The 22,061-nt window shown below is 41.0% G+C and overlaps 1 protein-coding gene across 6 annotated transcripts in view; it reads left to right on the top strand.

Moving 5' to 3' along the window:
• The window catches only part of METAP1D (methionyl aminopeptidase type 1D, mitochondrial), a 78,595-nt gene that overhangs the window by 13,418 nt on the left and 43,116 nt on the right, over nucleotides 1–22,061 (top strand). Inside the window, exon 2 of one of the 6 annotated variants that reach the window (XM_082395430.1) lies at nucleotides 9,048–9,254. The exons of 4 other annotated variants lie outside the window; for them this stretch is intronic. In XM_082395430.1, coding sequence (XP_082251556.1) covers nucleotides 9,242–9,254 — 13 coding nt within the window. In that variant the 5' untranslated portion in view covers nucleotides 9,048–9,241. Of the gene's footprint in view, nucleotides 1–9,047; nucleotides 9,255–19,887; nucleotides 20,021–22,061 lie in introns of all 6 variants that reach the window. One more of the 6 variants, XM_082395427.1, reaches the window with a different exon arrangement.

The following is a 22,061-nucleotide window of genomic DNA, read 5'->3' as shown; positions in this document are numbered from 1 at the left end:
GTAAGAGAAAAGGGGAGTGGGGGGTTAGCAAGAGGGGGGTTGAATTAATGCATTCTAGAGTCTAGCCTAGGCTGGAAGTTTCCCAAGGTCATGGACCTTGTCTATTTTGTTTGTTTCTGGGCTCATTATTATTACAATGAATAATCTAGAGCATAGAAGTAAAAAGGGAAGAGACTGATAGTTTTGGGGGCGGGGGAAGAGTTGTCCTAAGATGAGAATTTCCAGCAAGAGCAAAGAACAGGTATAATGGGAATGAGAAGTGAGGAACTGGAAGATTTGGGGGTAGTAGTCTGGAGTTTTACCACGGAGGTGACTTCTGAACTGGGTTAGATGGTTTTTAGTTTAATTGGAGAAAGAAGCCTAATACCTATAACAATGCAAAACAGTATGATAGTGCTCTGGGAAAAAGAGGAAGGAAAGATAATTTGGGGCTGGAGTGATCACTTCACAGAATTGGGCCTTGAAGGATGAGTAAGGTGGTCAGCAGAGAGGCGGAGGGATGAGGGAGGGGCATTTCTAAGGGGGTAAGGCAGGGCAGCAGTGGGGAAACCATGTGAATACAGGAAAAGTCAAGACCTGTTCAGAGGGTTCTGGAATGGAGGGTTTGGCTGGAGCTGAGAGTTTGCGTAGCAGAGTTGTGAAGAGGAAGATTAATAATACAGGTTAGGGCCAGGTGGTGAGAACGTTGAAGGTCGGCTTAGGGTTTATCTTATAGGCAGCAGAGACTGATGAAGGTTTTTGACAAATAAGTGAAATAACCTGCAGCTGCTGGTGCCCTGGATGTATTGAAGAGGGAAAGCTATCGTGTCATTTGGGAAATATTGGTGGAAACAAAGTGATGGGGGCCTGAATTAGTGCCTTGTCTGCAGGATGGAAAGGGAGAGATGGATGCAAGAGAAATGATACAGAGAAGGAGGAATCAGGACCTGGTGGTTAGAAAGGGGACCTGAGGAAGGAGAGGAGCTGTCAGAGCAGAAGAGAGGGAGTAGGCAGAAACAGAGAACCTAGTCAGGAAAAGAGGCTCAGGAGGAAATTTCGGGATGACTCAGTAAGGGTCAGTGAAATTGGCCACTTGGAAGTCATAGAGATTTAGACCAAAATTTTAGCAGTGGAAAGAGAGATGAAAAGTGATGGTGGTGGCTGCAGAGAAGTGTGGAGGTTCTTGGTTCTCTTTTTAAGTAACAACTTCATCAAGATATAATTTACAGACCATGCAATTCACCTATTTAAAGTTTACAATTCAGTGGTATTTAGTGTATTCACAGAGTTGTGCAACCATCACCACCATCAATTTTATATTTTCATCACCCCTGAAAGAAACCTCTTACCCATTAGCAGTCACTCCCCAATCCCCCTATCCTCACCAGCCCTAGGTAACCACTAATCTGCTTTCTGGCTCTATAGATTTCCTATTCTGGATATTTCAAATACGTGGAATCACATAATGTGTGGTCTTCTATGACTGGCGTCTTTCACTTAGCACTGTGTTTTCAAGGTTTATTCATGTTGAAGCATGTATCAGTACTTCATCCCTTTTTTAATTGCCAAATAATATTCTACTGAATGGGATATCACATTTTGTTTATCCATTCACCAATTGTTGGACATTTGGGTTATATCCACTTTTTGACTCTTACAAATAATGCTGCTGTGGACATTTGTGTACAAGTTTTGTGTGGACATACATTTTGTTTTTGACATAGAGGTCCTGGTTATGTTTAGACGCAGAGGGAAGGAAGGCAACTGGTAAGGAACAAGGGCCACGGGAAATTTGGAGAGCAGGGGGCTTCCTGGAGAGAGAGCAGACCTGAAAGAGGTGAAAAGGAATAGAAGGAGGAGAAGGGGGAAAAGTCCCCTTAGAAGTGGTGAGAGTATCTCTACTTCTACAACAGGAGTGAAGGACGAGTGGGAATTTCTTTTTCTATGAATGAAAATACTTTGAAAATATATTTTCTGATTATAAAAGTAATACAAGGAAGGCTATATAAGCAGAGGCTAAGAGTGTGGGTTGTCATATCAGGCTCCTTAGGTTCGAATCTTGATGCTGCTGCTTACTAGTTGTGGAACCTTGGGCATGTTAACCTATCCAGGCTTCAGTTTCTTCATTTTTAACATGGAGTTGAGACAAGTACTTACCTTACTAGGCTATTATGAAGATTAAAGAAATAATACCTGTGCAGCTGTATTAGTTACCTACTGCTGTGTAACAAATTACCCCAAACGACAAACACTTACTATGTCACAGTTTCTGAGGGGCAGGAATCTGGGTGTAGCTCAGCTGGGGGCCTATGGCTTAGGAACTCTCACGAGGTTGTAGTTGAGCTATTGGTGGGAGCTGTAGTCATCCCAGCACTTGACCGGGGCTGGAGGACGCGCTGCCAAGCTCACTCACGTGGTTCTTGGCCGGCCTCAGTTCCTTGTGAAGGCCACTTTCTTGCCACCTGTGTCTCTCCATCGGACTGCTCACAACATGGCAGCCTGCTTCTTCCAGACTGGCGATCCAAGGAGGGTACCAGAGTGCGCACTGTGGCAGAAGCCACAGTCTTTTATAACCTAATTTCAGAAGTGACATCCCATCCCCCTGCTCACACAGACCAGCACAGTGTGGCAGACCAGGGTGTGGATGCCAGGAGGCTGGGTCATTGGCGACCATCTTGGCTACCACACAGTTCTTAATAATAAGCCCTTAATAACTACAGTTGGCCCTTGAACCACATGGATTTGACCTGCATGGGTCCACTTATACATGGATTTTTTTTTGATAGTAAATACTACAGTGCTACATGGTCCACAGATACTGAAGGCTGACTGTTTATTTGCATATGTTCTCCTTCGAGGAGGGTCAGCACCCTTAACCCCCAGGTTGTTCAGTGGTCAACTGTATTCATAGTGGAAGTATTAAGACATTATAAAAGTGGGGCTTCCCTGGTGGCTCAGTGGTTAAGAAGATCCGGGAAGCTCCCACATGCCGCGGAGCAACTAAGTCCGTGAGCCACAACTACTGAGCCTGTGCTCTAGATCCCACCAGCCACAACTACTGAAGCCCACGTGCCACAACTACTGAAGCCCACACACCTAGAGCCCGTGCTTCGCAACAAGAGAAGCCACTGCAGTGAGAAGCCCACAGACTGTAACAAAGAGTAGCCCTCACTTGCCACAACTAGAGAAAGCCCGCGTGCAGCAACAAAGACCCAACACAGCCAAAAATAAAAACAAATAAATAAATTTATTTTTTTAAAAAAGATATTATAAAAATGTATAAAGAAGAGGGAATTCCCTGGCGGTCCAGTGGTTAGGACGCGGTGTTTACACTGCCGTGGCCCGGGTTCAATCCCTGGTCGGGGAACTAAGATCCCCCAAGCTGAGTGGTGCCGCCAAAACAAAAACAAAAACAAAAAGTAGTATAAAGAAGAAAGTAAAAGTCACTCACAGTCCACCATTTAGGTAGAATTGGCATTTCTAAAATGACTTTTTCCCTAAGGAGGGCTACTAGTAATAGGACCATGATTTCTAAAAATTCCACATCCACAAGAGAAAGCTTATTAATTACTGAAATATTAACTTAGGAAAATTAACATTTGAGATCCTTTTATCTCTCACATTTGGAGTCTGCACATCACACTTGTTCATCCTTCTATTCAGCATTGTGATAATTCTGAATTTGGGACATCACATACCCTGTCTTTGTCATCAGTAAGATTGTGACTTTCCTATAAGATCAAATAGAAATAGGTCACGGATGAAAAGAACACCCTCACCGGACCCCCTGCCAACTGGCTGGTCCAGCTGAACACCAGCCCCTCTAAGAACTGATGTTACAAAAACAGCTCCCCTCTGTCGTCTTCTGTCATTTCTCCCCTACTTTATGCTCCGTGAATAGCAGCTGTTCAGGGTATTGCCGAGTGAGCACAGGGGTGCTGCAATCAGAAATGTGAGTGAGCGACACAGCAGGAGGAGGCTGGGGCCGAGGGTGGTGTGTTCTGGTGATACAGTGAGTAAGTGGGAGACACGACAAACCGCCAGACAGCAGTACGATGGCCCACTGGGGAGCGTGTGAAAGGTTATCAATTACCTCGATTAAAAAAAAGCCCCCAGAAGTCTCTTTCACCAGTAGAGAAAAATCACAGCTGCTGAGGAGAGTCTTGTCAAGTCTCTTAGGTGGATTGGTGCTTTGTGCTAGCTTCTTCTATAAAAGTCAGATTAATTTTCTAATACTGTTTTCTACTTTAATGTTATTGCTTTAATCATTAGACTATCACCAATTCCTTCAGGCAATAGGAAGCGATTGAAGATTTAATGAGATTCATATTGCTTGTCCTTAAATGTTGATGACTTCCTTCATGCATATTAATCATTCCTGACCTTGATCTTAAATTCCTTCCCAGCACAGATTCTCATCAAGCATACCTACTAGATCCCTCAGCGTTCACCAGGCACCTGGTTTGTTTCCAAACGTACATTAACTCTAATGTTCAGTGTACATCAGATTTTTCAGTACCCTTGTCTGATTTGTCTTCTAGTTCTTACTATGATTATAAATCTGGAAAAATTAGGGGGAGAAAAATCAGCAACCCTGAAGAGGGGATTTAGCCTAGTTTAAAAGACTGTTCTGTTCAGCAGACCTTGAACATGCCTTAATTGGTTGTCTAGGTCAGTATGTCCAACTGGCAACTCTCAGACCCCATCCGGGCCACAGAGTGTTTCTGGGTGGCTGAAGTGTGTGCGCTCCGGCTGGCGAGCAGCAGGACTCGGCCTTTGTCCCCCTGCTTTGGCGGCCCCAGCCTTTAGTTCAGGCCTACCCCCTCCTGCCACAGGGGCCTGGGAAACCCCGGCTGACCACCTGGTCTCCTCACGCCCAGCATCCGTGCGTCTGCATCCCCACCCTTGCCCCAATTATCTCCTCAGCCACCTTGGCAGATTTTCTAACCAACAGTCCTTGCCCGAACCAGGACCCAGGGAAGGAGTCGTTGGAGTGTGTGAGAGGAGAGGGGAGAGGGCTGAGGAGTCGGGGGGAAGATGAAAGTGAGAGCGAAGGGGTATGGGGGAAAGAGGGAGAAAGGATCACATCAGTTGAAGAGAAAATAAATATGTAAGACCTTGAGGGTGAGGGAGTCTGTATACAAGGAGACAGAAGGAGTAGGAAGAACTAGGTAAAGAGGTGAAAGAGCTTGCGTACGGTGATGCTGAGATGAGGAACAAAAGAGGTAAATTTGCGTGTGAAAGAGGCCACCTGTGAGAGAATGGGAAGAGAAAATGGAGAGAGCAAAACAGCTCTGCTCCACAGAACCTGACCAGGCACATCACTGGGAAACACGGTCTGACAAAGCATTTTTTTCGGATTTGTGAATATATTTATAACAAAAAAATATTGTTATAAAAAAGTTAAACCACAAACAGACCCTTAGGAGATTACATTACATTAAGGTTATTTTAGGATGTCCCAAATGCTTGCTGGCGTGTTGATTGTTTTAAATGTGGCTCATCCCAACCAAGAAGTTGGACAGTATCGATTTTGATGATGTTAAGTGCTTAGCATTTTTAAAAAACAAATAAATGGAGTGCTTTTTACATACAAATGGAAGTTTTTCAGCTTCTTAAGTAATCTTCTGTTGATATCATTTAACTGAATAAGTAGGAAGATATCCATTTTGTGAAGTAGGTTTCTCATATTTAATGATCAAAATCTTTCTCTTTTAAAGATAACTTTTAAAAAATAGTCAGAAATTTTCATACCTTTTAACTCAATTATTTAATTCCACTTCAAGAAGTCTATATTCAGAAAATAACTAGAGATGCTGGCAAAGATTTCGTTTTAAGGATGTCTATTACAGTATTACTCATATTAGCGAAGAACTGGAAACTCCCTAAATGTCTAATAAAATAGAGGAATGATTAAATTATGATACATCCGTAAGATGAGAGAGACTATTATATAGTCGCTAAACTACTTCTTCTAATTCATCTCCACACGACACTCAGGTGGCCTTTTAAATAGCACATTGGATCATTTCACTTCCTCTTAAACCTTTCCTTGGCTTCCCATTGCACTCACCATGAAAATCCTGACCTCCAAGGCTTTGTCTTATCACCCCAACTCTCCAGCCCCTCCATTCCTGTCTACTGGCCTGCTTTTCAGGTGCTCTCATTCCCTAAGCCCTTTCCTCCCCAGGACCTTTGCACATGAACTTCTCTTCCCCAGCTGTTGTCTGGCTAAGTCCTGCTTGTTCTTGAGGTCTTAGCTTCATCAAAAGGATTTCCTGACCCTCTTTACCACCCCTGTACTCCACCCCCCAGTATACTCACTCATTGTGGCCTAGGCTTCTCCTTCATAACACATATCACATTTTAAAATCATGTTCATTGTGTGGTGGTTCTTTTACTGCCCAGGTCCCCTCTGAACTTTGTCATTTTGTTCTCCTTTCTGAGAGAGATCCTCAAGTTTATTCTTTGCCCCTTCAATTGAAGTTTTCCTTTCTGTTGTTGTATTTTTAATCTCCCAGAGTCTGTTTTGTTCCCTGAAAGTTTTGTTTAAAAATAGTATTCTGTTCTTGTTTCATGGTTGCAACATGGTTTCTTGAGTATATTATTAATATACTCACCATGGTTTCTTGAGTACATTATTAATAGTTTTCTAGAAATTTTCTTCTCTATATATTGTTTCCTCTGAGGTTTTTTTTTTTTTTTTTTTTGGTGTTTATATTTTATATAAGAGACTTTCTCAGACATCTGGAAATCCATGGTTGCTTGCTTCTGTATAAGAATGGGGGATTTAAAAATCTGAGTGGGCTCATGAAAGACAAGGAAAGACTGAGAAACTGTCAGAGACTGTAGAAGACTAAAAAGACTTAACAACTTAACAACTTAATTACATTGTGGAATACTGGATTGGAGGCTGGCCCAGAAAAAAGGACATTAGTAGAAAAAATGGTGAAATTCAAATAAGATCCATACTTCAGTTCATATTAATCTACTAATACTAATTTCCTGTTTTGGATGGTAAAACTCTGGTTATGTACAATGTTAACGTTAGGGTAAGCTGATTGAAGGATGTGTAGGAACTTTTTGTACCTCTGTTTCCCTTTGTACTATTTTCAAAATAAAAACAAGACAAACTGAGTGGAAGCTCCGAGCAAGGGGTGGGGACAAGCTGCTGTGGGTTAGCTCGGCCGTGGGGTGACCTGATGGGCCCATTGAATGAGAAAGTGAGAGAGATGATAAGCAGGGAGGAACAGGTTCAAAGCAGCATGGCATAAAGATCGCCCTGGCTTCAGGGAGGAGAATGATTTGGAGGAGGACTCTAGAAACTGAGAGAACAGTAGGGAAGCATTTGTAACCATGTGGGGCAAAAGATGACAGTGGCTTGGACCAGGGTCGTGGGCGTGGAGAGAAGTGAATGGTTTTAGGAGCTGTTGGTGAGGTAGACTCACAGAATGGTTGTTGCTTGGATTTGGGGATGGGGATGATGGAAAAGGATAAGTGGTGGGTGACCCCCTGATTCCCAGGTTCTGGTTTAGGCAGTTGAGTGGATTATGGTACCATTCATAGCGAACACTGGAGGGAGGACAAGGTTTGGAAGAGAATATGATCAATTTACCATGGAGAGTGTTAAGTGTGAAGTGCCCAGAGAGAGCCAAATGGAGATTTCCAGTAAGCGGAGGAGATGAACAGGTCGGGAGAGTTTGGGGATGGGATCTGGGCTAGAGATGCAGATTTGGAAGTCATGACCATGTGGTGGCTATGTGACGGAACATATGTAAGCTCCCTAGGGGATGGTAGTAGCTTGAGAAGAAGAGGAGTAAGGACAGAACCCTAAGAAAAACTGATATATAAGGAGTGATCACGGAAGGGAAGCCTACGAAAGAGGCTGAGGAGTAGCTAGAGAAGTAGGAAGGCTTTATGGTTACTTACCTTTTAGTTAATACTTTAAAGTATCATCAGATTCTGAGGTAAGTTTCCAGATTCAGTATGGTTGACTTCTCTCCTCAGCACCAACCCTGCCTTTCCAAATACCTTCCAGATACCCTCACACAGAGTCCTGCTGCTACTTGACATTCAGTAAATCCAAACTAAGTCTTCCCCAGACCAGAACCAACTTATCCTCTATTCTTTCCCCTTTCTGTTAATGACACCACTGTCATCAGAGTCATCTTTGACTCCTTTCCGCTAATCTGTATGTGTTTAATCAATTATCAGGTTATGTAAATTATACCTCTGCAGTCTCTGGTGTCCATCCCCTTTCTTACATTCCCTAAATTACCACAGAGGTTTAATCCCTCATTACTTTTCATCTGTCCTCTTGTAATAGCCTCTTAACTGTGCAATGTCCTGATTCTCCATTGCAACCCATTCTACCCTTTTAACTTCCCTAAAGAGTAATTTTTAAAAAATTTTATTGAAGTATAGTTGACTTACAATGTTGTGTTAATTTCTGCTGTATAGCAAAGTGACTCAGTTTTGTATATATATATATTCTTTTTCATATATATATTCTTCTTCATATAAGAGCAATTCCTGATATTGGCATTAACCTACTTAAAAACTTTAATAATTTGCTTAATTAAATCTAAACTGAGCTCTTTAAACCTTTCAGAATATAGTCTTATTTTACTCTTCCAAATAAGCATACTCAATACTTTAGCAAAAACAAGACCACTCGACACTTCATATACTCCGGCCTTTCATAACTCTACACTTTTGTTCATGCTTTACCCTCAGCCTATTATGCTGTTCCTTTGCCCTTCATTTTTGTCAAAAGCCTCTCTGTATATCAAGGGCTACATCAAGCACCACCTTCTCTATAGAGCCTCTCTTGGTCTTCCCTAATAATTGCGATCTTGCCTGCCTGCCTCCCTTCTTCCTCTCTTCCACCAATATTGGAACCCTACCAGTTGGGGAAGTTGCAGGAAACCGAAGTCATTCTGGCTATTTCAAGCAGAAGTGCCTTTAACATGGAAATTGGGTGTCCATAATTGTTGGGAGGTTAAAGAAACAGCCTGTTGGCGGAGCGTGCGGGAACGACTTCCAGAACGGCTCCTCCTTTCCTCCAGAGCCAGCCCACCCGGGGAGTGAAGCTGCCACCACCTCCAACTGCTTCTGGATACTCACGAAGCCAATGTGGGATGCTAGGATGCTGCTCAGAAAACCCTTACATTTCCACATCGTGCTCACCAGCAGAAGAAAGAATAGCAGAAGCAGCAAGAATGAGGCCTCCATCACACTCCCCACTTCAGATCTCCCATGAATGTTTCTAACTGGTAAGGTGAAATTCAGATGTAGAACCTTGATGTTGGGGAGTCTGGGAAACATAGTTCTCAGCTATTGAGTCTCCACAGTACAGAAGACAACTGAGGAGGAGGTTGGAATGCAGGCTGAGACGATCATTTTTTCCACGGACACTTACTGTGAGCCATGGGCTGTTATATTTGTAATAGTTTTCACACTAACCTTGTCACACCAGTGGATTATCAAGTCTGCTAGGATAGGAGTATGAATAATTCCTATACCCCCTCACAGTAAATACACAAGTTTCTATAGAGGGTAAGAACTAAATAACTATTTGCTATATGAGTGAAATGGAGTCATCTTGCCAAGAGTAGCATCATTACTTGGATATAAGGGAAAACCTTTTAATATTAACCCAAGACAAGACAAGGGAGTAATTAAAAGGAAGTCTAAAAAACTCCAGGGGAAATTTCAGTTTGTTTATATAAAAAACAGAAGTTTAATTGAGATTCTAGCTACAAATTACTTTTTTCTAACACTGAAGAGAAGAGAGCCTGTAGATGGTTCTAATGTCATTGAATAAGAAATGTCCTGTGGGGGAGGTGCAATTGCCATTGATGTTTGAAATGAGAAAACTTAGGGTAGTAGATGGAATTGAGTTCTGTAAACTTGTGTCTGCTTATTAAGAACAGAAATAGATGACTTACTGTGATGATTAAAAGAAAAAGAAAAGAAGTAAAAAAAGTTACTAGAAAATAGATGCCTCTGGAAAATAAGGAGGACTTTCATGTCATGGATAGCCAAGGTGATCAACTTGACTTCGTGGCTATTGACAGATTTATGAGGATGTAAGGACTCTAATAATAAATTGCAGTCAGGGTTTGAAGGGTAACTTATTAAGATACAACAAATAAGATAAATTGTATTAGAAATCTTTTCTTTATCTGAGATAAGAGGCTCACTTAAGAGATACTTCCCTAAGTAGTGCAGAGGTAGGACCATAAAACTAAATGAGGAGTGGTAACTTCAGCTCTGGGTATAACTTACCATGTGACCTTAGGCAGGTCCCTTAGTTGGCAGCCTATGGCTTCAGCTGCCATTCCTTTGCTGATCGATCTCTCTGTCTATTCATTCTCCAAAGCTCACTGTCCTCTAGTTAGAGATAGGCTATCCCAGCGGTTCTAACTGTATTGTGCATTTAGAATCACAAGAGTCTTTAATGTCTTCCCACAGTTCTTTAAACTCCTTATTTTAGAACACAAAGCTCTTCATATTTTGACCCTCAGCGTGCATCTCTAATCTTGTGATGGGCACTCTTCCCTCAAGCCATAACACCTATAGATTTTACAAAGACTACTCTTTGTGTGAAATGCATACACCACGACTATCTTCATCTGGCACTACATTTATGCTCATTCTTTAAAATTCATCTCAAGTACACTTTGATTGACATGCACCATTTCTTGGTTCCAGCAGCATCCTTAGCGTACCTCTAGTGCTGTACTGTAACCATGGGTTAATCGGTCTATCTTTTTTTCCCTTCTAGGCAATAAATTACTTGAACATGGGGATTCTGAGTAGTAGGTATGGAGAGGGGCCTGGGAATCTGCATGTTCAACAAGCTCCTTGGGGAATTCTGAAGGTTCAGACCTCAGTTGTTTTTTTTTTAACTATATCCTCTGTATATTTTATTTTATTTTTTTAACATCTTTATTGGAGTATAATTGCTTTACAAGGTTGTTAGTTTCTGCTGTATAACAAAATGAATCAGCTATACATATACATATATCCCCATATCCCCTCCCTCTTGCGTCTCTCTCCCACCTTCCCTATCCCACCCTCCTAGGTGGTCACAGAGCACCGAGCTGATCTCCCTGTGCTATGTGGCTGCTTCCCACTAGCTATCTATTTTACATTTGGTAGAGTATATATGTCAATGCTACTCTCTCACTTCATCCCAGCTTACCCTTCCCCCTCCCCATGTCAGACCTCAGTTTTAATTGGTTTCTAAGATCTACTTCAACTCTGAAATGTCAAGGCTTTTCTTCCTTGCATTTTTAAAAATAAATTTATTTATTTATTTTTATTTTTAGCTGCACTGGATCTTCGTTGCTGTGCACGGGCTTTCTCTAGTTGCGTCGAGCGGGGGCTACTGTTCGTAGTGGTGCGCAGGCTTCTTATTGCGGTGGCTTCTCTTGTTGTGGAGCACCGGCTCTAGGCACGTGGGCTTCAGTAGTTGCAGCACGCAGGCTCAGTAGTTGTGGCTCACGGGCTCTAGAGCGCAGGCTCAGTAGTTGTGGCGCACAGGCTTAGTTGCTCCGTGGCATGTGGGATCTTCCCGGACCAGGGCTTGAACCCGTGTCCCCTGCACTGGCAGGCGGATTCTTAACCACTGCGCCACCAGGGAAGCCCTTTCCTTTCATTTTAACTGGCGTTGAGGAGGGGAGAAAAAGCTTTTGGGTAGCTGATTAAAAAAAAAAGACTGCCCATGCAGTCTTCTTTCATGCCCACTGTAAGATTGCTTATTATACTGAATGTAGGATAAGGTAGATAAGTAGAAATAAGATAAATTCCCTGATTTCATTTAAGAGTGTTGGCTTAATCTGTTCAACTTTTTTTTTTTTTAATTTTATTTATTTTATTTATTTATTTATTTTTTTACTGCATTGGGCCTTTGTTGCTGCGTTCAGGCTTTCTCTAGTTGCGGCGAGCGGGGGCTACTCTTTATTGCAGTGCACAGGCTTCTCATTGCGGTGGCTTCTCTTGTTGCGGAGCACAAGCTCTAGGAGTGCAGGCTTCAGTAGTTGTGGCACGCAGGCTCAGTAGTTGTGGCTCGCGGGCTCTAGAGCACAGGCTCAGTAGTTGTGGTGCACGGGCTTAGTTGCACCACAGCATGTGGGATCCTCCCGGACCAGGGCTCGAACCCATGTCTCCTGCTTTGGCAGGCGGATTCTTAACCACTGCACCACCAGGAAAGTCCCTGTTCAACTTTTTATTCATTAATTCTGAGACTGTTTGTTGAGGACTTGTCATGTGTCACTATTCTAGTCGTTTGTTGCACATCAATGAACAAAACAGACAAAAATCCCTACCCTCAAGCAGCTTGCATTGATAGGCAATAAATAAATATGTTAAGTAAATCACAGAGTATTTTAGAAGGTGATAAGCAATGTGGAGAAAATGGAACAGGGAGGGAGGACTTTCTTTTACTTTGTCAGTGCTTAGTAATAAGTTACTAGAGAAAATAATTTACTTAATTTGAGCTGTTTAAATAAGCCATACTTTAAAAGGCAGAATTTAACCTGCACCCAATCAGAAGAGAGCTTGGGGTTTGCAAAATTCAAGTCTGGTTTCCGTTTATAAAATTGACAATAACTGTCTTTCCCATTATGTTATTATATGTCAGTAGGAGAGAAATAATTTAAGGAATTGCTCCCAAGGAGTCCTAGTAAATTATGTGATTTTTTTACCACTATAAAGAAAAAGGAAATAAGGAATTAAGCCACAAAGCAGTAAAAAGAAGTTTGTGTTTTATACTAATCTGCAAGGCTGATTTAATTTTATTATTTAAAAAAAAAAGAAATCCACTTCATTGCAAAGCCTCTTTTCTTATCTCTCCACTTCCCCTTTTTAATTTTTGGTTTGGATTTTCATGTTTAGATAAAAAGTATGGGTCCTTTTAGAATTTATAGGGAAGCCTCATCATATGCATGAGAAGCACAGGACTTTAGCTTCACCTGTCTGGGGTGCTCAGGAGTAGGCTAGTTTTGTGGGGAGAATCACGTATCCATCTTTACTTTCAAATAACTTAATCAAAAGATCAAACATGTCACTGTAAACAGTCTCAAAAGTCAAACTAATGTCACCGGCAGAGTCAACTAAAAGAGTGATGAGTATTGTTTTGCACAGCAGTTGAAACTGTTTTCAAAGTCCTTCCACAATGAGGTAGAAAATGACTTTTCTTGCACTCCTTAAAAACTAGAACTGTGTGGTAATTCTGATGACTGTCAGTTCCTGTGGGGTGTTTACACAAAGGTACTTTTAAATGAAGAGTCATTTTTAGAGCAATTAGAGACAAGGCTAGACAGAGAATAGCCGGCTCCGGGGCCTGGCAGGTCGGGGTTAAGGTTTATTGACAGGACAGGGTCAGGCGACTGCTCAGCCACCACTGCCCCTCCTACCTGCCCTCCGGATACATCCAAGACCTCAGCCAGCCGGGGCTCCCTGCTGTAAGCCAAACCCCCCTGCACAATGTGGGAAGGGAAAGAAGAAAGGAGGAAGAACAGGCGAAGTTCTGCAGGAACATTACAGTTCAGTCTTGAAACACAAGTTTGAAAATATTTATGTCTATTTTTCTGGCCCAGATGTTGTGTCACTTTAGGAAGAAGAAACTTTAAAACATACAAAGAATTGTCTGTTCTTTCAACTTTGTAGTTTGCAGTTATTGCATCCTGCAGAAAGAAATTGCCTGGCCAAAGGAGTCTTTTAATTTCATTTTTCAGTTTTGAGTTACAGGTTTCTGGCAAGCTCCCTGACCACTACTGTTACCTGGTGGCGCCTATATTTCATCAAATTTAGACGTGCAGACTACCTGGATCCAGGCCCAGATGAACTGTTGGGACTGATAAACATGATCCCACCCTGCCCCCATGCATGCTCCTGCTTTTCCCTTTAAGGGAATCTAAAACTTTGAGTCCTTGCGTCCCCAAGGGAGTTAAGAAAAAATGTGTTCTGGTATTTGGGTAGTCGAGTTTGCGCTGTGGTTTTCTGTGCTGCATCTCTGCTTGCCCAGAGGCTGGTGCACATCCCAGCCGTGCCCCACTTCTCCAGTGTTGGTGATTAATGCAGGGAAAATTTTTTGTTTTTAATAAAAACAAGCAGAGACATCTGTCAGTCAAGGCAGAATTTGTTTGACATCTTGTGATTGCTGCTTACAGAAAGAATGACAGCAGTTGTTAAACAAATAAGAAAAAAACTGCTGTTTATGGGTAGTTTGCAGATATCCTAAGGATATCCTTGTAACATTACTGCCTTCGCTCGTATAAGTAGAAAATAGTAGAATGAACAGAATCATTAATTTTTGAAATCTGGGTTGTATTAGATTTAAAGTAATAATAAAAATGGAAATATTAAGCAAATGTATTATTTTTAGCTGTGTAATATACTAGGGGCTTTTTCTTTCGTTAGAATATATTTCAAACATTTGTTTTTATGATTGCAGGGGGAGTATTAGCATTCAATGTAATTAAACTTAATTGCATTTCCTATATGAATTATTTTTAGTCTCTTTTTAAAATGCTATACTAGCTATTCCCATACATTTGCCCTGAGAAAAGGTTATAGAAAATTTGTGTATTTGCTTGGAAACAGTCAGAAATCACGAATTAGATTTTAATTTAATTTAGAATTTTTGAAATGAAATTTTTGGATATAATCAAGTGGGAAAAGCATGAAACTCTTCAGGGTCTGAGGTTTTTGTTCTCATGCCATGTTCATGTGATCTAAGAAAAATACTTAATCTCTGTCTGGCCCAAGTTACTCTACTTGGGAAGTGTTACAATAATTTCAGTCCCTGATGATGTGGAAGTATCAGATCACACATTTCCATAGGTACTGGGTGAGAGTGGGGTTTGCTGGGAAGAGCAGAAAAGGAACTTCTGGAATGTTGGAAATAGTCTATATCTTGATAGGTATTTGGTTACACAGGTGTATGCATTTGTCAGAACTCATCAAATGATATACTTTAAGATTTAAAGATTTGTTCATATCACAGTATGTGTATTTTACCTCAAAATCCAAAAAAAAAAAGGAATTCTAAACACATATTGAAGTTTGGTTAATGTTATACGTGTTGAAATATGGGGGAGAGGGTTACTGTCTTTGAAACTTACTTTGAAATGCCTCCAAAAGAAAAAAAAAAAGATGGGTATAGAATGTTTAGAAATGTGATAAAGAGCAAATATAGTAAGGTATTAATTGTAGGATCTAGGTAGTGTGAATATTTACCATAAAATTCTTTGAATATTTTTATATGTTTGAAAATGTTCATAAAATGTTGGGGGAAAAGTGAAGGTTAAAAAAAAAAAGTGAAGGTACTGGTTATTGCTCATTAAAGGATTTGTATACCTCCTTTTTTTTTTTTTTAATTAATTTTATTTATTTATTTATGGCTGTGTTGGGTCCTCGTTTCTGTGTGAGGACTTTCTCCAGTTGCGGCAAGCGGGGGCCACTCTTAATCGCGGTGCGCGGGCCTCTCACCACCGCGGCTTCACTTGTTGCGGAGCACAGGCTCCAGACGCGTAGGCTCAGTAACTGTGGCTCACGGGCCCAGCTGCTCTGCGGCGTGTGGGATCTTCCCAGACCAGGGCTCGAACCCGTGTCCTCTGCATTGGCAGGCAGACTCTCAACCAGTGCGCCACCAGGGAAGCCCATACCTCCATTTTTAATTCTACCCCCCGTTCATTCAAAATTAAGCCACTTGGATTAATATCAAAAGGGGGGAGGAGTGTGAATGTGAGCCATTTAGATAAATAGAAAAATGTACCCACCTCATACTCTAGTTAACTTTTGAAAGGCCGTTACCAAGCATGGAAGCCAAGAGTGTCTTTACAAACAAGAAGAGCTCTGAGAAACCCACATCATACCCCCAACCAATGACCTCTCTGGGCAGATAAAAATTGGCCTCCAGACCCCTAACCATGGAAAGGGACATGGCCTCCTGACACATAATCTTCACCATTGGTAAGCAGGTAAACCCCCTGCTGTATACCTTATACTAAGGCCCTATCAAATGAAAATGGGCTTTCGGTTTTCAGCCAAATCTCAGGGATTTGGTCATGAACACCTCTACTTTTATCAGAATGCCAAGCTATCTCTTACATCCTGATAGAGGCCTCTTCTTAAAGATATCTTATATGGGACCTCTGTGATACTTAACGTTGTGTGTGTTTTAATTTTGAAAGGTCAAAAGGGTAAATTGGTTCTGGTGGAATTTGAACCAAACTTTTAAAAGCTAATGATAATACATTTTTAAATGAGGCCATGTTGCTCAGTTGGTGCTTGAACAGTAAACTGGAAAGTCAAGATTTGAGAGGCTCAAAGATCTCAATTCTTTCAAGGTCTCAAAATGAACTCTGGCCAGTTAATTTATCTACATTCATTGATTTTCTCACTTGGAAAATGAGAAATGAAACCTGGCACAAAATGCCCAGTCAGGGGTTCTCAAACTTTATTGTTTGTAAGAATCATTTATGTAAGAAACTTCAGTGTGTGTAAAAATCATTTAGTTTGTTAGGGATTCCAGCTTCCAACACCTGGGTTTTCTGAATCAGTAGGTCTGGGGCAGAGCTCAGAAATCTGCATTTTAATAAATGCCTGGGGTGATACTGATGTAATTATTGGACCACGTGAAAACCAGCGTAGGTGTGTTTTGATGGGTACTATGTTAACTGATAGAATCTTGTATTATTTTAGCTTTTTCTTAGGGAGAATTTTACACATACACTAAAGTAGAGAGAATGGTAAAATGAACTTCCATGGACCCATCACCCAGCTTCAACAGTCTTAGTTCACTTCTACCCCTATCTACTCCCTATACACTTCATCCACGGATTATTTGCAGAAGCAAATCTTAGACATATCATTACATCCATAAATATTTTAGTAGGCAACTCTAAAACGTTAAAATATAAGTACTCTAAAAAATATACCATATTAAACCTTACAAAATTTGAGAATAATTCCCTAGTATCAAATATGTCTGTGTCTAGATTTCCTTGATCCTCTCTCTTTTTTTCCCCCACAGTTGATTTGTTGGCATCAGGAACCAAACACAGTCTACACATTGCATTTGATTGATGTGTCTCTTTAATCTTTTAATCTAGAGGTCCCTCTTCCCTCCTTTCTTTTTTTCCCTTGTGATTTATTTGCTGAAGAAACTAGGCCATTTGTTCTGTAGATTTTCTCAGTCTGGATTTTCTGATTGGATCCCCATGATGTCATTTATCATTTTTCTTTCCCCTGTATTTCCTGTAAATTCCATCACTTCCATCCTGAAGTTTGATCAGATTAAAGTTCAATCTGGGGGCTAAAATGCATCATTGGTCGTGTCATATACTTCCATCAGGAGGCACATGTCTGGTTATCTCTCTTTATGTCATGTTAGCAGCTATTGATGATCATTGCTGAGATCTGTTCTTACCTAGGGAGAGCCCCATATTTTGACTATAAGTAGTTCATGGAAGAACCTTCTCCCTCTCATCATGGATTTTTCCTTTTCTAAGTTAGGCTTTTAAAGCTTTCACAGCTTTCACAGTGAACCCATAGCTGCCTACTTAGACATTGTGTTTGCTACAAAAAGCAGAAAGGCTTTCTTGCTTTCACATCTTAGTCTCATTTTCACAGTATAGTAATCTTTAAAATTTGTCCTAGTGCCTTCAACATTTATTTCAGTTTCTGAGACATATTAAGATGAATGGATGACCACACAATTGAGCAGAAATTTGGGGGCCCTATAATGAAACCACAGTTGCAGGCAAGGTGACCTGGTATAAGTACAAGTGAGTAACAGCCTCCAGTTCTGTACCATCATCCCATCCTGAGGGGAAGGTGATGAGTTTTTAATAACTATATTTATTTACTTTGTCCTGAAAGCAAACATGAGGTTTCTGGATCAGGGGCAGACAATTATTACTTATAACAATAACCATATTGGTTCCCTATACCCCAGTTTTCTCCTTGAGAGCAATGTGAAGGGGTCTAAAAGAATGAATTGGATATGCCAAGATCGCTCCAGGAACTGGGAATGAATGGGTTCATTCCTTCATTCAACAAACACGTACTGATGGTCGAGTGTATGCAGACACTGAGCCAGCTCTGGAGAGGATGGTAAATACTAGAGTACTCCCAACCTAATGCATAAAACCATATACGTCTGTGTCTAGAATTAGCCATCGAGTCTCATCCTATACTTAAAGGTAATCAAATATATATATTTGTACATATGTGTGTGTATTTGATGTTATATATGTATGTGTATACAATTTTATACACATATAGGCACATGTATGTGTGTATTTGATTTTATATATGTGTGTGTATATAATTTTATACATATATAGGCACGTATATGTGTGTGTTACTTGATTTTCCCCTCTGACTTACCTTATAATTTCAAAAATCATTTCCTTAAATCATAGAGTGGCTCATCTTATCTTTAGTTCTTCTCAGCCATTTCTACCTTAGCGATGAGATCCGTATAAACCCAGCCCAGAATCCTGCCAAAGTGTGTTCTTAAGTGTTTGTTCTATCCTGAATTCTGTACCACCTGGAATTAAACCAACTCATTTGAAATGGCAAAAAAAGAAAAAAAAAATAATTTTCTTCATTTGTAATTTATCTACAGATGTCATTTGCACTGACGTTTGCGTGAAGTTTTCTCATCTCCAGCTTCTCAGGTAGCAAGTGAATTAGCTATACTTTATACCCACTTTGGAGTTTGCTCATGTGACTAGCTTTTTTGAGGAGAAAGTGAAATCCAAATTGTGAAAATTAGACTCTGAGAAGAAAATCCCGGTGCAAAGTACTAAATATTTCCTCAGGCTGAAGAGACCTACGGCAGGAGAGGGACAGACCCAACAGCTGCGGTAGGTGCTGTGGATTAGGTCTGGTGGAGCTGGCATCCTGATAGGGGAGACGCAAAGACACAATTAGACAAATGCGATAATTCCACAACGGGAAAGTGCTTGGAAGGAAATAAACAAAGTTAAGAGGTAGTGAGTAACTGGGGAGACCACTTTAGAGAGAGCAGTCCCAGAAGGCCTCTCCGATGAAGTGACATTTGAGCTGAGGCCTGAAGGATGTGAATGAGCCAGTGACCTGAGGAGCTGGTGAAAGAGCAGATGCAGAGACGAGAAAGGACTTAGTATGTCTGAGAACAGAAAGGGGGCCCGGTGGCTGACTGGCCATGAGTGACAGGGAGAGTGGAGTGTGAGAGGTAGGCAGAGGCCAGACCACGCAGGACCATGTCAACTCTGAGAAGCTGGAATTAATGTTCTAAAAGCAGTTGACAAACATTGAAGAATTGTAAGCAGGAAAACTTAATAATTATCTTCACTTAGGCTTTTTTTCTACACATGTGCAAACCTCTATGTGTGTGTGTTTTGTTTTGTTTCTCTTTTGGCCGCTCCTCGCAGCTTGCAGGATGCAGGATCTTAGTTCCCCAACCAGGGATCGAACCCATGCCCTCTGCAGTGAAAGCGCGGATTCCTAAGCACTGGACTGCCAGTGAATTCCCTATGTGTGTTTCTAATGGTAGCTTGCTGTAGGTGATCTGCAGTTTGCTCTTTCATTTACCAATAACATCATGGGCATCTATGAAAGGAAGATTTATAAGGAAAAATAAGTTTGATTTGCTGTGAACGACATGACAAATAGATGTAGATATGTAAGAACTTGAAGCTGTGGCTAAAAATCAGTTTCCTAGGGGTAAAAAATGGACAGTGCTTGCTTTTAATGTCCATTATAGATACAAGTTCACTTCAGTAACTTAAGAACATTAAAGACATATTCTAACTTGATTCTTGATTTTCTCATAAGCTTATCATGATTAGTATGTTACTTTAATCATGTATTTATTGCTAAAACAACTTTATAGGCCATTTTTAGTCTTCTAGATACAGCACAGCTTGAACAAAGAAGGAAGATAGAAGAATAAGAATTCAGCAAGAAGTGTGTGGTCAAACCATAACAAACCAAGAGATGATCAATAAACTCCACAGAGAATGTGTCACCTTGAAAAGTATGGTTTACTATTGTCAACAATTATAAATGTACATATTTATTCACTTTTAAAACATATTTAATTTTTGTAAAAATAGACCTAAAAATCCTTAAACTGTAAAAACTCCGGCATCTTTTAGTTCTTGCCCATTTGTAAAATCTAAGCAAAAGCTTAAACAGGAGAAACTGTCTATATTACAGTAAAGCAAAGGCAAGGATTATGTTTTCTGGTTTTAGAGTCCCCTGTAGTATGGGCTTTATGCCAAACATTTTCTAAAATAACAGGTGAATGAAAAAACTATAGGCTACAAAAATAACTGCCTCGAACTCATGAAACCTGACGTAGCTAATTTTTAAGCCTACATTAAAAAAATATATATATATTGCAGAGGTGGAAATGAACTAAAGCAGGCAAGAAGTAAGGGGCCTGAAGATGTGTGACACAGCACTGCTATCACATTACAGGAGGGATATCTCGGACAAAACCCCTGTCTGCATTCTTAACCCATGAACCCTGGCCCCAGCCTTCAGCATTTGGAAGTATCTTTTTAAATTCAAATCGTTGATATGCTTCTGGTTTTGTAATAAAGTCACAAGCAATAGTTATGCACTCATCAGTTACCTTTCTGCCTTTTATGGCAAATTGGAGACCCTGGAGCAACATCGATTAGTGAGAAATATTCTGTTTCTTAATAAAATCTTTCATGTAACTTTCTTCTGTACTTAAAAATTGAAATATAGGGACTTCCCTGGTGGTGCAGTGGTTAAGAGTCCGCCTGCCAATGCAGGGGACACGGGTTCGATCCCTGGTCTGGGAAGATCACACGTGCCGCAGAGCAACACTGCCTATGAGAAGAGTAGCCCCCGCGCGCAGCAACGAAGACCCAACACAACCAAAAAAAAAAAAAAAAGTAAATATATTTAGCTTCTCCAAATATTTAGTTGTATGGGACGCTTTTGCTAAAAGGTATCTTTTTTTTTTTTTAAACTTTGGGTTTATTTATTTATTTATTTATGGCTGTTTTGAGTCTTCGTTTCTGTGCGAGGGCTTTCTCTAGTTGCGGCACGTGGGGGCCACTCTTCATCGCGGTGCGCTGGCCTCTCATTATCGCGGCCTCTCTTGTTGCGGAGCACAGGCTCCAGACGCGCAGGCTCAGTGATTGTGGCTCACGGACGTAGTTGCTCCGCGGCACGTGGGATCTTCCCAGACCAGGGCTCGAACCCGTGTCCCCTGCATTGGCAGGCAGATTCTCAACCACTGCGCCACCAGGGAAGCCCTAAAAGGTATCTTAATTCCACAATTAAACACTCACCGACATGTATGTATGTATGATACCTCAAGAAATCTTCCTGTTGCTTACTTTTAAGAAATTGTTTTATGGAATAAGTACTCAAGATAATTTAGAAATATTTTATTGTAAGTGCTCATCATTTTCAAAAACTCATAATTCAGAAATATTTCACTGGAAAGGGAGACTAAAGACATTTATAGTTTTTTTTCGCCCCAGAGCTTCATGTTTATGAAACAGATTATTAACAGTGGTGTAACTGAAAACACTGGAAGGGTCCGCTGGCCCCCAAATATCTCCACTCTACAGCCTGTTTGAATCTAAAATTTCCTACAATTAGAATCACTCCTTCGGATTAAGGGAATATCCACACAAAGCCTTTGTTTAATAGGCGTTATCATTCCTGTGTTTTGCTAAGACTGGATTCGAAGGAATGAGTTGGTATGTTTTTAATAGTCTTAGTGAAGAGGTGGAGGGGAGGGTGGGCATTCTTGGTGGGAGAGAAGGGAAACACACCAGTACCAAGGGCTCCAAAAGGGGGCTTTAGGCTGTGGGAAAGGCAGAGCCCCTAGTTCCTAACTATGAAATGACTGCTTATGTGGGCGCCGTATTTAAAAGTAATTGTACCGTATTCATCTAAGTTGTAGAATGGGTATAATCAGATGGACTGTGTCATTCGCGAACACTTCTGTCTCTTTTGGAGCAGGATGCCACAGGGTGTGCAGAATAACTTGGCACCTTCACTGCCTCCACCGTCTGGGGGGAAAGTCC

Source organism: Balaenoptera borealis (assembly GCF_965194805.1).
Source record: "Balaenoptera borealis genome assembly, chromosome: 6".
NCBI classification, from domain to species: domain Eukaryota; kingdom Metazoa; phylum Chordata; class Mammalia; order Artiodactyla; family Balaenopteridae; genus Balaenoptera; species Balaenoptera borealis.
This window is presented reverse-complemented; position numbering and strand designations above follow the sequence as displayed.